Raw genomic sequence first — 17,936 nt, 5'->3', positions numbered from 1 at the left:
AGTATGTAAGTTCCTGGGAACTCATCTCAGATTGCTATTTAAAATAAACGAAATCGAACTATAACCACCACTTTTTCGATATCGAAAATTTCGAAGAACCGAAAAAGTGCGATAATTCTTTACCAAAAATGGATGAAGCGATGAAATTTGGTGGGATGACCTTATGACACAGAATAGAAAATTAGTAAAAGTTTCGACAATGGGCGTGGCACAGCCAATTTAATAGAAGGTAATTTAAAAGTATTGCAAGCTGTAATTTGGCAGTCGTTTAAGATATCATAATGAAATTTCGCAGGAACGTTACTCCTATTACTATATGTGTTCTGTATAAGAATTAGCAAAAGCGACTGACGAACACGCCCACTTAAAAAAAAAAAAAAAATTTTAAGTCAATTTTAACAAAAAATTGAATATCTTCACAGTATATAAATAAATTATGTGAAAATTCAACTCCAGTTATGATATGGTGCAACAAAATACAAAAATAAAAGAAAATTTCAAAATGGGCGTGCCTCCGCCCTTTTTCGTTTAATTTCTCTAGAATACTTTTAATGCCATAAGTCGAACAAAAATTTGCCAATCCTTGTGAAATTTGGTAAAGGCATAGCCTCTATGACGATAACTGTTTTTTGTGAAAATGGGCGAAATCTGTTGAAGCCACGCCCAGTTTTATACCCAGTCGACCGTCTGCCCTTCCGCTCGGCCGTTAACACGATAACTTGAGCAAAAATCGATATATACTTAGTTCACGTACTTATCTGAACTCACTTTATTTTGGCATTAAAAATGGGCGAAATCCGACTATGACCGCGCCCACTTTTCGATGTCGAAAATTACGAAAAATGAAAAAAATTCCATAATTCTATATCAAATATGAAAAAGGGATGAAACATTGTTATTGGATTGGTTTATTGACGCGAAATTTAACTTTGGAAAAAACTTTGTAAAATGGTTGTGACACCTACCATATTAAGTAGAAGAAAATGAAAATGTTCTGCAGGGCGAAATAAAAAACCCTTGAAATCTTTGCAGGTATTACGTATATAAATAAATTAGCGGTATCCAGCAGATGATGTTCTGGGTCACCCTGGTCCACATTTTGGTCGTTATCTGGCAAACACCTTCACATATACAACTACCACCACTCCCTTTTAAAACTCTCATTAATACCTTTAATTTGATACCAATATCGTACAAACACATTCTAGAGTCACCTCTGGTCCACCTTTATGGCGATATCTCGAAAAGGCGAACACCTATAGAACGAAGGCCCACTCCCTTTTAAAAATACTCCTTAACACCTTTCATTTGATACCTATATCGTACAAACACATTCCACGGTTACCCAAGGTTCATTTTCCTACATGGTGATTTTTAATATTACCATTTGTATGTATCCATGAAAAAGACAATTTTGTCTCCAAAGCTCTTCATTCTGCTGCACCGGCCGCCAATCTATGTTAGCCACGTACAATTTAGTTACCAAAAATATTCGATATAGTAAGCAAACAGTATCATTGCGGATACGTGGTACACTATGAGCGGCTTTAAAGAAAAACATATGTAGCTATCAACATAAAAAACGATAACAAGCAAACAAGCAATATGCATACGAATACTAAAAAATAAACAGGCATATGAGGAACACGAAGAAAAACAGGTTATAACAAGTAAGGACGGGACTGTCTTCGGCTGTGCCGAAGACTTCATACCTTTCATGAATGGGGCTGAACAATAATTTTATCCCATTCGTAATATCCAAATAATCGGCTTAATAAGATATGAAATATATAGTAAACAGATGTACATACCTAACCAAATTTTAAGATAAATATAAAATAAAAAATAAGAAGGTTCTTTGTGTGAGGATGCAAAGCTTCACGTTTTTTGTGGTCTGCATGTAAAAACTATGACTACGAATCACGTATTTCAAAAATATATGACGTAAACGTAACTATTTGACGAAATTTGATGAATTTTGAAGCTTCTAGCCGTAAAAAAGGGGCAAAAATGACATTTTATATGAAGTAAATAATATATATACCACCGATCTCTATGATTTTTTCAGACAACAATATATGCTATATACGTAAGCATTTTGTGAAATTTGAAGCTTCTAGCTGTTAAAACGGGGCAGAAATTGCGCAAAGTTTCTTATCTGAACAATCGGTTGTATAAGATATATACTATGTATACCACCGATCTCAATGATTTTTTCAGACATCAATATATGCTATACACGTAATCATTTGGTGAAATTTGAAGCTTCTAGCTGTTAAAATGGGACCGAAATCGCAAAAAAAAATATATATATACTATATATATATACTATATATACCATCATATATTTATTATATATATCACCGATCTCTATGATTTTTTGGCACAACAATACATACTATATACGTAAGCAATCGGTGAAATTTGAAGCTTATATCTGTTAAAATGGGGTAGAAATTGCGAAAAGTTTCTTATCTGAACAATCGGTTGTATGAGATATATACTATATATACAACCGATCTCTATGATTTTATCAGACAACAATATATGCTATATACGTAAGCAATTGGTGAAATTTGAAGCTTATAGCTGTTAAAATGGGGTAGAGATTGCGAAAAGTTTCTTATCTGAACAATCGGTTGTATGAGATATATACTATATATACAACCGATCTCTGTGATTTTTCAGACAACAATATATGCTGTATACATAAGCAGTCGGTGAAATTTGAAGCTTATAGCTGTTAAAATGGGGTAGAAATTGCGAAAAGTTTCTTATCTGAACAATCGGTTGTATGAGATATATACTATATATACAACCGAACTCTATGATTTTTTCAGACAACAATATATGCTATATACGTAAGCAATTGGTGAAATTTGAAGCTTATAGCTGTTAAAATGGGGTAGAAATTGCGAAAAGTTTCTTATCTGAACCATCGGTTGTATGAGATATATACTATATATACAACCGATCTCTATGATTTTTTCAGATAACAATATATGCTATATACGTAAGCAATCGGTGAAATTTGAAGATTATAGCTGTTAAAATGGGGTAGAAATTGCGAAAAGTTTCTTATCTGAACAATCGGTTGTATGAGATATATACTATATATACCACCGATCTCTATAATTTTTTCAGACATCAATATATGCTATACACGTAAGCATTTGGTGAAATTTGAAGCTTCTAGCTGTTAAAATGGGGCCGAAATCGTAAAAAAAATATATATATACTATATATACCATCATATATATATATATTATATATATCACCGATCTCTATGATTTTTTGACACAACAATAAATACTATATACGTAAGCAGTCGGTGAAATTTGAAGATTATAGCTGTTAAAATGGGGTAGAAGTTGCGAAAAGTTTCTTATCTGAACCATCGGTTGTATGAGATATATACTATATATACAACCGATCTCTATGATTTTTTCAGATAACAATATATGCTATATACGTAAGCAATCGTTGAAATTTGAAGCCTCTGGCTCTTAAAATAGAGCAGTAATTACGAAAAGTTCCTTATCTGAACAATCGGTTGTGGGGGATATATACTATATATACGACCGATCTCATCAATTTTTTTAGACAACAATATGTGCAATATACGAAAGTATATGGTGAAGTTTGAAACTTCAATCTATTAAATTGGGTAAGATATTACAAAAATCCACATTTTCTGAAAAATCGGTTGTATGGAGGATATATGCTATAGTGGTCCGATCCGGTCGGTTCCGACAAATCTCTAATCGGACACCCAAATACACCCGCTCACCAAATTTTATCAAGATATCTCAAAAATTGAGGGACTAGTTTGCATACAAACAGACAGACGGACAGACGGACATGGCTAAATAAACTCAGCTCTTCAACCTGATTATTTCGGTGTACTTAATGGTGGGTCTATCTGTTTTCCTTTAAGGACTTACTATTTTCGGTTTCGTGACGAAATTAATATACCATTTCATTTTCATGAAAGGTATAATAAGTAGGTTCTTTGTGTGAGGATGCAAAGTTTCAGATTTTTTGTGGTCTGCATGTAAAAACTATGACTACGAATCACGTATTTCAAAAATATATGACGTAAAAGTAACTATTTGATGAAATTTGATGAATTTTGAAGCTTCTAGCCGTAAAAAGGGGCAAAAATGACATTTTATATGAAGTATATAATATATATACCACCGATCTCTATGATTTTTTCAGATAACAATATATGCTATATACGTAAGCAATCGGTGAAATTTGAAGATTATAGCTGTTAAAATGGGGTAGAAATTGCGAAAAGTTTCTTATCTGAACAATCGGTTGTATGAGATATATACTATATATACAACCGATCTCTATGATTTTTTCAGATAACAATATATGCTATATACGTAAGCAATCGGTGAAATTTGAAGATTATAGCTGTTAAAATGGGGTAGAAGTTGCGAAAAGTTTCTTATCTGAACCATCGGTTGTATGAGATATATACTATATATACAACCGATCTCTATGATTTTTTCAGATAACAATATATGCTATATACGTAAGCAATCGGTGAAATTTGAAGATTATAGCTGTTAAAATGGGGTAGAAATTGCGAAAAGTTTCTTATCTGAACAATAGGTTGTATGAGATATATACTATATATACAACCGATGTCTATGATTTTTTCGGACAACAATATATGCTATATACGTAAGCATTCGGTGAAATTTGAAGCTTCTAGCTGTTAAAATGGGGCTAAAATTTGCGAAAATATATATATATATACTATATATATATATATTATATATACCACCATATATATACTATATATACCACCATATATATACTATATATACCACCGATCTTTATGATTTTTTCAGGCAACAATATATGCAATATATGTAAGCATTCGTTGAAATTTGAAGCCTCTGGCTCTTAAAATAGGGCAGTAATTACGAAAAGTTCCTTATCTGAACAACCGGTTGTGGGGGATATATACTATATATACGACCGATCTCATCAATTTTTTCAGGCAACAATATGTGCAATATACGAAAGTATATGGTGAAGTTTGAAACTTCAATCTATTAAATTGGGTAAGATATTACAAAAATCCTCTTTTTCTGAAAAATCGGTTGTATGGAGGATATATGCTATAGTGGTCCGATCCGGTCGGTTCCGACAAATCTCTAATCGGACACCCAAATATACCCGCTCACCAAATTTTATCAAGATATCTCAAAAATTGAGGGACTAGTTTGCATACAAACAGACAGACGGACAGACGGACATGGCTAAATAAACTCAGCTCTTCAACCTGATTATTTCGGTATACTTAATGGTAGGTCTATCTGTTTTCCTTTAAGCACTTACTATTTTCGGTTTCGTGACGAAATTAATATACCATTTCATTTTCATGAAAGGTATAATAAGTAGGTTCTTTGTGTGAGGATGCAAAGTTTCAGATTTTTTGTGGTCTGCATGTAAAAACTATGACTACGAATCACGTATTTCAAAAATATATGACGTAAAAGTAACTATTTGATGAAATTTGATGAATTTTGAAGCTTCTAGCCGTAAAAAGGGGCAAAAATGACATTTTATATGAAGTATATAATATATATACCACCGATCTCTATGATTTTTTCAGACAACAATATATGCTATATACGTAAGCAATCGGTGAAATTTGAAGCTTATAGCTGTTAAAATGGGGTAGAAATTGCGAAAAGTTTCTTATCTGAACCATCGGTTGTATGAGATATATACTATATATACAACCGATCTCTATGATTTTTTCAGATAACAATATATGCTATATACGTAAGCAATCGGTGAAATTTGAAGATTATAGCTGTTAAAATGGGGTAGAAATTGCGAAAAGTTTCTTATCTGAACAATCGGTTGTATGAGATATATACTATATATACAACCGATCTCTATGATTTTTTCGGACAACAATATATGCTATATACGTAAGCATTCGGTGAAATTTGAAGCTTCTAGCTGTTAAAATGGGGCTAAAATTTGCGAAAAAATATATATATATATACTATATATATATATATTATATATACCACCATATATATACTATATATACCACCATATATATACTATATATACCACCGATCTTTATGATTTTTTCAGGCAACAATATATGCTATATACGTAAGCATTCGTTGAAATTTGAAGCCTCTAGCTCTTAAAATAGGGCAGTAATTACGAAAAGTTCCTTATCTGAACAATCGGTTGTGGGGGATATATACTATATATACGACCGATCTCATCAATTTTTTTAGACAACAATATGTGCAATATACGAAAGTATATGGTGAAGTTTGAAACTTCAATCTATTAAATTGGGTAAGATATTACAAAAATCCTCTTTTTCTGAAAAATCGGTTGTATGGAGGATATATGCTATAGTGGTCCGATCCGGTCGGTTCCGACAAATCTCTAATCGGACACCCAAATACACCCGCTCACCAAATTTTATAAAGATATCTCAAAAATTGAGGGACTAGTTTGCATACAAACAGACAGACGGACAGACGGACATGGCTAAATAAACTCAGCTCTTCAACCTGATTATTTCGGTATACTTAATGGTAGGTCTATCTGTTTTCCTTTAAGGACTTACTATTTTCGGTTTCGTGACGAAATTAATATACCATTTCATTTTCATGAAAGGTATAATAAGTAGGTTCTTTGTGTGAGGATGCAAAGTTTCAGATTTTTTGTGGTCTGCATGTAAAAACTATGACTACGAATCACGTATTTCAAAAATATATGACGTAAAAGTAACTATTTGATGAAATTTGATGAATTTTGAAGCTTCTAGCCGTAAAAAGGGGCAAAAATGACATTTTATATGAAGTATATAATATATATACCACCGATCTCTATGATTTTTTCAGACAACAATATATGCTATATACGTAAGCAATCGGTGAAATTTGAAGCTTATAGCTGTTAAAATGGGGTAGAAATTGCGAAAAGTTTCTTATCTGAACCATCGGTTGTATGAGATATATACTATATATACAACCGATCTCTATGATTTTTTCAGATAACAATATATGCTATATACGTAAGCAATCGGTGAAATTTGAAGATTATAGCTGTTAAAATGGGGTAGAAATTGCGAAAAGTTTCTTATCTGAACCATCGGTTGTATGAGATATATACTATATATACAACCAATCTCTATGATTTTTTCGGACAACAATATATGCTATATACGTAAGCATTCGGTGAAATTTGAAGCTTCAATCTGTTAAATTGGGTAAGATATTACAAAAAATCGGTTGTATGGAGGATATATGCTATAGTGGTCCGATCCGGTCGGTTCCGACAAATGTCTAATCGGACACCCAAATACACCCGCTCACCAAATTTTATCAAGATATCTCAAAAATTGAGGGACTAGTTTGCATACAAACAGACAGACGGACAGACGGACAGACGGACATGGCTAAATCAACTCAGCTCTTCAACCTGCTTATTTTGGTATACTTAATGGTGGGTCTATCTATTTTCCTTTAAGGACTTAATATTTTCGGTTTCGTGACGAAATTAATATACCATTTCATTTTCATGAAAGGTATAAAAATGAAAAATAAAAAAATGTCTAGACAAACGACTTGGTGCTTCTGTCGGGCAAACATCTACCTTCATATAATAAAAGAAAAAAGCAAGTTTGTTCAACCATTTTAAACTGTGACATAGTACTTAAAACTATTTAAAAAGTAAACTTCAATATGGCAGGCAGCTCAAATTTTATCACCTTCTTTGTACTAAGCATCAGTGTATGTGTTAAACAATATTTGTGTGTTGAATATCCTGTGGGACCATGTCAGGTAATAATCAATGAAATAAGAACGCTACTTAATGAAATATGTTGCACTGATACTTTGGTAAAATTCTAGAACAGGGGTCGACTGCTAATATCGAGAGAGGTGCTAAAAGACGCATATTAATCTCGACAACAATAATCCGCCATTGGTGGGCCGGTCAGGGTCATTTTTTATAAGTGCGTCCGAAGGTTTTTCGTTAATATCTTTTGGACGGCTTAACATTTTTTTATTTTCCGTATTAGCAGTCGACCCCTGTTCTAGACTATTACCATTTAAATTAGGATACTCACCAACTAAACTATTTATTTAAAGAGAATGCATCCTGTTATAGAGCTGTCTGATGAAAAACTCTTAGAATATGGAGAACTTCAAGACGTGCAACATTTACGTTATGCAGTGAACGAGATACTTATACCACGTGTTGTTGACTCAGACGGGCATACGCGAGTAGGCAACTACATCATTAATAGTTTATGTCAGATGGGATGGTATGTTGACGCTGATAAATTTTATGAGAGAGTGCCTATTTTGGAAACAGTACAATTGCATAACATAATTGCAAAACTCAATCCAGTCGCGGAACGTTTTCTAGTACTAGCCTGCCACTATGATGGCAAATATTTTGCAAATTTTGAATTTCTAGGCGCTACAACCTCCGCAGTACCATGCGCTATGCTACTTAATATGGCGCACGTTTTACGTGAAAAGCTTGCACAATTTCGTAACACAAAGCTAAGTTTGATGTTTATTTTCTTTGATGGTGAAGAGTCTACAGAGGGGGTCGGTGGCCCCCCTTATTCCCGTTATGGGTCTCGTCAGTTAGCTAACCGTTGGAGAGCGGAAGGTATTTTAAATAGTTTGGATATATTAGTAACATTGGATAATATTGGTTTAGGCGATACGACATTTCATAGTTTCTTTTCAAATACTGAAGCATGGTTTTCACGTCTCGTAGCGTTAGAAGAGCGTTGGGAACATTCCAGGTCTCGCGTAAATCCAAGACGCTACTTTACAACTAATCCCATTTATCATATTTTAGAGGGTAGTTATATGCCATTCCAACAACAGAACGTACCAATATTGCATCTATCACCACCGCACCTCCCAAGCGTATGGCACACTATACAAGATAATGGGTCAATAATTCGTTACGCTTCTACGGATCAAATATCGCGTATAGTACGTTTATTTACAATGGAATACCTGCTCAGCGGTGTAGGGCAATGAATGTTTAATACAGAGAACTAACAGTAAAGGTGTATAAATTTTATTATTATAGTGCGTATTATTATAATGCATATATTTTACATATTTGATGTTACTCTTTAAGTACGCAGGCTTAATAAATTTCATAGTAAAATTTACATGAATGCAACTTTATTTTTTTGTTTTTTAAATCAGCTACATATCTTTTTAAACATTTTGTATATCCCCGGTTGCGGCAAATGTATTATTCTCGGAAATATGATTTTTTTCAGGCGAGTGATCGCCTCTATTTTTGCGTTATTTGATTTTTTTAAACTATTTCAGAATCAAAAAAGAAAATTTCCAAAATTTTTGGTATAAATGCATCCTCTACATTAGGTTCCTGCTGGGTTGCTCATGCTCTCGCTCTCACTAATACACTTACATTTTAATTTTTGCCGACCACTGAAAAATATGTGCGTTTGTCTTCGAAGCTCTGTCAACATTGTGCATCACTGGCTTAAGGTACCGTTCAAAACACACAGTTTTAATTAAACAATTGTATCACAGTTTTGTGTTCAGAATGCACGCATTGTATTCAATACCCCGCTCAGTTGCTACTCAACTGTTGCGAATAGGTGCATATTTGCGCTCAATCCGTCGCTCCGTAGTACAACTGTTGTTGTGCCATTTATTGGCAGCTCCAATCGTTAAACTAGTTTTACGAACTTCAAGCCTGTGTCAATCGGTAGCGGAGTACCCCGGAGTGGAAAGTTTCGACAAATATGAGGTGTATATAATTTAACCTTCTGTGTTTTTTTCTAGAGAAAAATTCTCACCATAGTAAAAAGGTTTTTAACAATAGTAAATTGCTACCGCTTATGTTTATCGGTTTTTTTTTGTATGGCACAACAGAGCTAAGCATGGGTAACACAGCGCTGTGTGGCGTAATTGAGTAAACATTTTTAAATTAAATGTTTTATCAAAACATATTTTGCGGTCCTTTTAATACCTCACTCTAAGTACATCTGTGTATGTGAGTTTGACTACAGTACGTAAGTAATGCGTTTTTTATACAGTGGGAGTTTTGTGGGGCCTCTATGTCAGCACCGATTGACTGAGTGTTACCCAAGCCTTGGTAAGAAACAAATATATGGGAAAAAATCTCAAAACATTAAGCGGCAACGGGTAAAATCCTGTATATCAAAGTAATCTACCTACCTACATTACGTTTGCTTTCAATTGAAATGTCATGTTTTGTTTACACTGCAGATGTGGATACGTTGATTACGGAAAATGATTAATGATGTAAAAAATATTTGCGCAATTATCGATGTATTCATATAAAAAATTATTTTTGTTCTTTTGACAAAAGTGTAATCAAGATTGTCTAGTGTGACTTCACTTAAGGAACTTTCACATAAAATGGATTTCAATGTGTGCTAGCAATTATTCTAGAAACCTTTTCTTATTTCTTTTGTATTACTAATTTTTAGGTTTACGATATTCATAGCAGATTTCTCTATAAATTTAATCATTCATATATATTTCATACTCAGCTGAGCAGAGCTCATAGAGTATATTAATTCTATTAATTTTGTTAGCATAACAGTACCCCGTAACGGCATAAACTAATCGAGATAGATATAGGCTTCTATGTGTCAAAATGATATGGGCGAAAAAAGAAATTCATTTAGCCACGGCCGTCCGTCCGTCCGTAAACACGATAACTTGAGTAAATTTTGAGGTATCTGAATGAAATTTGGTACGTAAGTTCCTGGGCACTCATCTCAGATCGCTCTTTAAAATCAACGAAATCGTTCTATAACCACGTCCACTTTTTCCATATCGAAAATTTCGAAAACCGTAAAAGTGCGATAATTCATTACCAAAGACGAATAAAGCGATGAAACTTGATAGGTGGGTTGACCTTATGACGCAGAATAGAAAATAGCAAAATTTTAGACAATGGGCATGGCACCGCCCACTTTGAAAAGAAGGTAATTTAAAAGTTTTGCAAGCTGTAATCTGGCAGCTGAGTATGTAATGATAGGTTACAGCCGAACTTAGCCTTCCTTACTTGTTATCCCTATACCATTTATGTAGATGTAACTGAGATTGAATTGACAAGCGAACAAATGTCAGTTATTCCATATAGCTTTCAACTAAAAGGTAATTGAACCTGAAACTATTCAACCAAATATAGTAATTATAATAATAACATATAATAGATACTTAGTAGACAGGTATTCATCTAAATAGATAAATAGGCATTCAAGTGTAATTTCCAAAAATTTCCAAGCTATGAGTGAGTGTGCATTGAGTTGACACAATTTTTTAATAATTTTTCAAAGAATTTTTGTTGACTGAGTTGCTTTTGTTTGTATCACCATACATAACTTTTATTTGCTTTTACTACCCAAGTAGTTCAGGCTTCAGCAAATATATAGCGAAGCAAACGGCTATTGTACAAAAATAGTAGCAATTGTTTCATAGATTAAGATCAAGGCTTCGAACATTGTCACTTCGAACTTAGCACTATAAAAACTTCTTTGATTCAAAAGGTATTGCTTTGTATAGATATATTTCAGTATATCAGGGAGAAAACGGTACCTAATTGAAGACGTCGGCTTCTTATTGATGTTGTTGTTGTTCTTGTAGCAATGCATCGCCCTATCCATTAGCTGCGACCACTCACTAATTGTCATCAATATTCTCTAACGGGAGTCCAAGACCAAAGAGATAAGGGTGTTAGAGGCGTTGTAGGTTCCACATTACAATTGAAAAGATGTTTGTTGGTGTTATGTGGGGCCCGTTAGAAGCAGGACATACATTACGTATGTCAGGATTGATGGCACCTTGCAGGATGAAGATCCGGTATGTTCCGGTAACAAGCACCATAAAGTTACCAGCTCGACCATCTCGGCAACGATTTGGTATGACCACATGAAACCTTCTAAGCCATACCGCCCTCCCACCCCTTACATCCGTCAGGAGTTCGGGATCGCCAGAACCTAGGCTGTTAATGAAACAGGATTCGCCACGGGTAGGTGAGGTTAAAAATTGGGTTGAAGAAGCTATATATTGCGCTGGCAACCCCTTAATAGGGTTGCGCTACACAACGCCTTGTATCGATTTGGTATTTTAGTCGCCTCTTACGACAGGCATACCTACCGCGTATATATTCTAAGCTCCCTAACCCGCTGGGGTACCGATAACTCATCGATATAGACGGTAGCCTGAATTTTTTTTATTACTCTGCTTTATAAATTTTTTTGCCATCTACATATTCATAGCAATACATATCATGGCTATAAGCTTAGTCGGCCTCAATTCCTATTTTATTATTCCCACCACGACCAGCACCGGTTTTACCTTGGACATCAGCACCCATACTAAAATCAAATCCACCACCTACACCAGCTTCACCACTAGCTTCACCACCAGCATAGCCACCAGGTCCATGTGCAGCACGACGTGTACGAGCACTAGGGTCACCGCCTTTTTGGGGCGACATTTGCGAAGGAGGACTAGCGTTCGTTGATTGCTGAAAAAAGTATAAATATAAGTTATTAAATGAGTAGAGTAATGTCATGGAAACAAAAGTTCGGACATATTTTGACTGTTTTTCAGTTTATCGAATTTTCAAATTTTTTTAGTTATAAACAACTTTTAAAATTTCTTACCAACATCAGCACCAAAACGCCGCAAATCAAAGCGACCAAAAATAGAGTACGCATATTTTCTTTGAACAATTTGAGCTTGATTCTCTAACTGCTGTAAAGTCAATAATACTTTTAGTTTGCTGCACCCAAATTTTACCGTCTGGATGTTGCATTAAAATTTCACATAGCTGTTGATTTTATCTGAATGTAATACATGCAATTTCGCAAAGTTACTGATTTGTGCAGCCAAATGAATTGCAAACATTTTAAGATTGTGATAAAAGTGCAATAATGAAGTGGATCATAGAGTAAACAAACAATAATATAACAAATTTTATAGCGGATTAATGCACCCGATATTAATTATAATAATACCTTGAATTCTAATTTGAAAATTAAATTTAATTTGTTTTTCTACAAATGAAATGATGTCATTTGTAAAGTAATTAAAATAATTTATTTATATCCAAAATTCTGTTAAGATAATCTACAAGTATAGAGATGCCCTTTCGACACACTTTTTCCATAGATAGATGATGCAGAAAACCAGCGGACAGCACTTACATTGCGTCCACAGTCACGCAGCGGGTAGTGCCGAGCTTGGTGACCAATACACAGAACGAATGGGCGGTGAAGACTTTCTCTAATGATAAATCACAGGACCCAATAGCAAAAGCAAAAGGACCTTCAGCAATATTTCTAAACAAGCGATCATTGTTTGTCTTTATTACATTGCGGCACATACATCCAGCTCTAACGGATGTATCGGTTTAATTTCTTAACCGTCCTGTGCATAGATGGGTGCCCGGGTACCTTTTGAATATTCAAAAGACATTTTTAAATAATCTACAAATAGAAACGAGTTAAAATTTTGTGGCATCGTATGGGAATAAGTCTTCTACAAAAAGGAGAAACACATTTTTCAAATATAATTTCATAAAGATGATTTTTTTAATAAATTAGTTTTCTATTACCAGTTCTCATGGCTGAGATACCCAGGTACTATTTGTAGCTCTCACGTTTTTACGTAATTTACAAATAGAAACAAGTTAAAATTTTATGGCATCCTATGGGAATAAGCTTTCTACAAAAAGGAGAGAAAATTTTTTCAAATATACTTTCATAAAGATGGTTTTTTAATAAATTAGTTTTTTATAACTAAAATTTGTTTTTTATTACTGTTCTCATGGCTGGGATACCCAGGTACCACTAGTAGTTGTCACGTATGAATTGCCTTGCGGTACCCGTGTACCCAGCCATACGAACTAAGAAGAAAAATTATGCATGAACAGGACAGTTAATGGAAGATGGTGGTTGTATGAGGCCCCGCCCAGGGCGGGATATTATGACCTCTGCTGTCAACGTTGGTTATCAAATTTTTTCGAAAAAAAATCTGGATATGTGTTCGTTAACAAGTCGATAAATTTTCGGTAACAAACCTTTGACACAATAACTAACCGATAATATTCCAACAACTCTTCGACAACAGCTTATTCCGATAACAAGTCAATAGTTCGGCGATGACAAACCAAAAATATGCCGCTAACAAACCAATAATAATAAAGGCCTGATAACTCTTCGCGTTCAAGAATGAGTTTTCCAATACCTGCTAAATGATTACAAAATAGTACCAAAATGATGCCGAAATAGTTACTAGCATGATCCCGTAATTATTTCGAAATGGTTTCTGGAATGAGCCCATAAAGATATCAAAATGGTCCCTATATAATACCTATATTGTCCAGAAATTTTTTCCATATAATCCTGCAAAAAATGTTCCCTAACACATTTTAAAATTTAGCTCAAAATGGAATCTTAACTAATAGCAAAATGATCATGACTTTCTGAAAATAGTACCGAAAATAATGTGGAATAAGTGCCAAATTAATATCGAAATAATTGCGAAATTAATCCAATAAAATAATACCGATGTGATCTCAAAATAGTACCGGAATGATCCCAGTAGTGAAACAAAAAAGTCTCGAAATGATCACAAAACCAATCGCCAACAATCGAGAAAAGATCATAAGTTGATCTTCGAAATAGTAACTGTGTGACTCCAAAAATAAACGGTGAAGACGAAGTATGCGTTTTCTGGTTTTAATTTTGGGAAATAAAAATTACTTGCAGATCCTGACAATAACATAATGGTCAGTTTAAATTATGTTAATTTGAAAATAGCAGGCGAGCGATTAACCATCCCCCCAAATCTATTTCGGTCGCAAAATTACCATTTCGAAAAAATTCTGTTCAAAAAAATCACACTAAATAATCTCAGTGGTATTGAGAAAAATTTAAAAATAAAAAAATTAATCACTTAGAAATACCAGAAAATTAAAAAAAAAATAAACATATCTCACATCTTTGTTATTTAATATCGGTTGTTATCTGTCATAAACCGACTAGTTTTTTCTGGTTAATCCTTAAATGCAATCTCTGATTTAAATACGTAAAGCTCAACCTTCAGTGCTTTAAGTATAAGTTGCTGTGCATCCGATTAGTTCGTAGGTAGTCACTAAACCTGTAGTGCGAAACGGTAATTTTGTGTGACTCTCGTGTTTTTTTTTTTCTTCGTGTTCCTCATATGCCTGTTATTTTTAGTATTCGTATGCATATTGCTTGTTTGATTGTTTTCGTTTTTTATGTTGATAGCTACGTATCTTCTTCTTTAAAACCGCTCATAGTGTTCCACGTATCCGTAATGATACTGTTTGCTTAATATATCAAATATTTTTGGCAGACTCGCAAGTATATCGCCGAAGCAGTAACATCGTTTTGTTAAAAATGTCGTCATAATAATTACACATTCGTTTAAGTGTAAAAGTGTTTTGTAAAAAAGAATGTTCTATGTAGAGTAAAATTTATAGATTTTGTTCAATTAAAATAAACTTTTTGTCTAATTAAAAAGGCATCGTGTATAAAAAACATTAATAATATGTAACATTAAAATTGAATATGTATAATATAACGGAGCTACAAAACAAGACTTTAAACTTTGTATAATGGAAGAAAACATGCTGCATGAAATAACGGAGCTACGAAACTGTAAAAAGAACAGTAATGGTGTGATTAGTTATACTTAACAATAAAATCGAAAGTTAAAATAAATACATAAAATAATACTAAAAACAAGTAAGAACGGGACTGTCTTCGGCTGTGCCGAAGACTTCATACCTTTCATAAATGTGGATGAACAATAATCTTATCCCGTTCGTAATCCCCGAATAATCGGATGTATAAGATAAGAAATATATAGTGAACAGATCTGCATACCTTAACGATTTTTAAGATAAATATAAAATAAAAAACAGGTAGGTACTTTGTGTGAGGATGCAAAGTTCTGGTTTTTTGTGATCTGCGTGTAAAAACTATGACTACGAATCACGTATTTCAAAAATATATGACGTAAACGTAACTATTTGATGAAATTTGATGAATTTTGAAGCTTCTTGCCGTAAAAAAGGGGCAAAAATTACAGTTTATATGAAGTATATAATATATATACCACCGATCTCTATGATTTTTTCAGACAACAAGATATGCTATATACGTAAGCATTTTGTGAAATTTGAAGCTTCTAGCTGTTTAAAACGGGGCAGAAATTGAGCAAAGTTTCTTATCTGAACAATTGGTTGTATTAGATATATACTATGTATACCACCGATCTCAATGATTTTTTCAGACATCAATATATGCTATACACCTAAGCATTTGGTGAAATTTGAAGCTTCTAGCTGTTAAAATGGGGCCGAAATCGTAAAAAAAATATATATATACTATATATATATACTATATATACCATCATATATATATTATATATATCACCGATCTCTATGATTTTTTGACACAACAATACATACTATATACGTAAGCAATCGGTGAAATTTGAAGCTTATAGCTGTTAAAATGGGGTAGAAATTGCGAAAAGTTTCTTATCTGAACAATCGGTTGTATGAGATATATGCTATATATACAACCGATCTCTATGATTTTTTTCAGACAACAATATATGCTATATACGTAAGCAATCGGTGAAATTTGAAGCTTATAGCTGTTAAAATGGGGTAGAAATTGCGAAAAGTTTTTTATCTGAACAATCGGTTGTATGAGATATATACTATATATACAACCGATCTCTATGATTTTTTCAGACAACAATATATGCTATATACGTAAGCAATCGGTGAAATTTGAAGTTTATAGCTGTTAAAATGGGGTAGAAATTGCGAAAAGTTTCTTATCTGAACAATCGGTTGTATGGGATATATACTATATATACAACCGATCTCTAAAGCTAGAGCTGTTAAAATGGGGTAGAAATTTCGAAAAGTTTCTTATCTGAACAATCGGTTGTATGAGATATATACTATATATAGAACCGATCTCTATGATTTTTTCAGACAACAATATATGCTATGTACGTAAGCAATCGGTGAAATTTGAAGCTTATAGCTGTTAAAATGGGGTAGAAATTGCGAAAGTTTCTTATCTGAACAATCGGTTGTATGAGATATATACTATATATACAACCCGATCTCTATGATTTTTTCAGACAACAAGATATGCTATACACGTAAGCGTTTAGTGAAATTTGAACATATCTAAACGATTTTTAAGATAAATATGATGCAAAGCTTCACGTTTTTTGTGGTCTGTATATAAAAACTATGACTACGAATCACGTATTACAAAAATATATGACGTAAACGTAACTATTTGATGAAATTTGTTGAATTTTGAAGCTTCTAGCCGTAAAAAAGGGGCAAAAATGACAGTTTATATGAAGTATATAATATATATACCACCGATCTCTATGATTTTTTCAGACAACAATATATGCTATATACGTAAGCATTTTGTGAAATTTGAAGCTTCTAGCTGTTAAAACGGGCAGAAATTGCGCAAAGTTTCTTATCTGAACAATCGGTTGTATGAGATATATACTATATATACAACCGATCTCTATGATTTTTTCAGACAACAATATATGCTATATACGTAAGCATTTGGTGAAATTTGAAGCTTCTAGCTGTTAAAACGGGCAGAAATTGCGCAAAGTTTCTTATCTGAACAATCGGTTGTATGAGATATATACTATATATACAAACCGATCTCTAAAGCTAGAGCTGTTAAAATGGGGTAGAAATTGCGAAAAGTTTCTTATCTGAACAATCGGTTGTATGGGATATTATATACTATATTATACCACCGCTATCTATGATTTTCTCAGGCAACATTATAT

General features: G+C 33.4%; 1 protein-coding gene and 1 long non-coding RNA gene across 2 annotated transcripts in view; one reads left to right on the top strand and one right to left on the bottom strand.

The window, feature by feature from the left end:
• The window catches only part of LOC137254059 (uncharacterized), a 323,781-nt gene that overhangs the window by 38,670 nt on the left and 267,175 nt on the right, over positions 1–17,936 (bottom strand). The gene's annotated exons all lie outside the window — the stretch shown is intronic.
• On the top strand, positions 7,614–9,219 carry LOC137252095 (glutaminyl-peptide cyclotransferase-like). The gene is made up of 2 exons (XM_067787318.1): positions 7,614–7,847; positions 8,157–9,219. The coding sequence occupies exons 1-2, from the start codon at positions 7,749–7,751 to the stop codon at positions 9,069–9,071; spliced, it is 1,014 nt and encodes a 337-aa protein (XP_067643419.1). The 5' UTR covers positions 7,614–7,748; the 3' UTR covers positions 9,072–9,219.

This window comes from Eurosta solidaginis, chromosome 5 (assembly GCF_040869045.1).
Source record: "Eurosta solidaginis isolate ZX-2024a chromosome 5, ASM4086904v1, whole genome shotgun sequence".
NCBI classification, from domain to species: domain Eukaryota; kingdom Metazoa; phylum Arthropoda; class Insecta; order Diptera; family Tephritidae; genus Eurosta; species Eurosta solidaginis.
Note: the sequence above shows the minus strand (reverse complement) of the source record. Positions and strands in the feature narration are given on the sequence as shown.

Coding starts and splice junctions, on each gene's coding strand:
- LOC137252095 (XM_067787318.1), top strand. CDS start 7,749: ATGGCAGGCAGCTCAAATTTTATCACCTTCTTTGTACTAAGCATCAGT. Junction 7,848..8,156: donor ATCCTGTGGGACCATGTCAG/GTAATAATCAAT, acceptor ATTTATTTAAAG/AGAATGCATCCTGTTATAGA.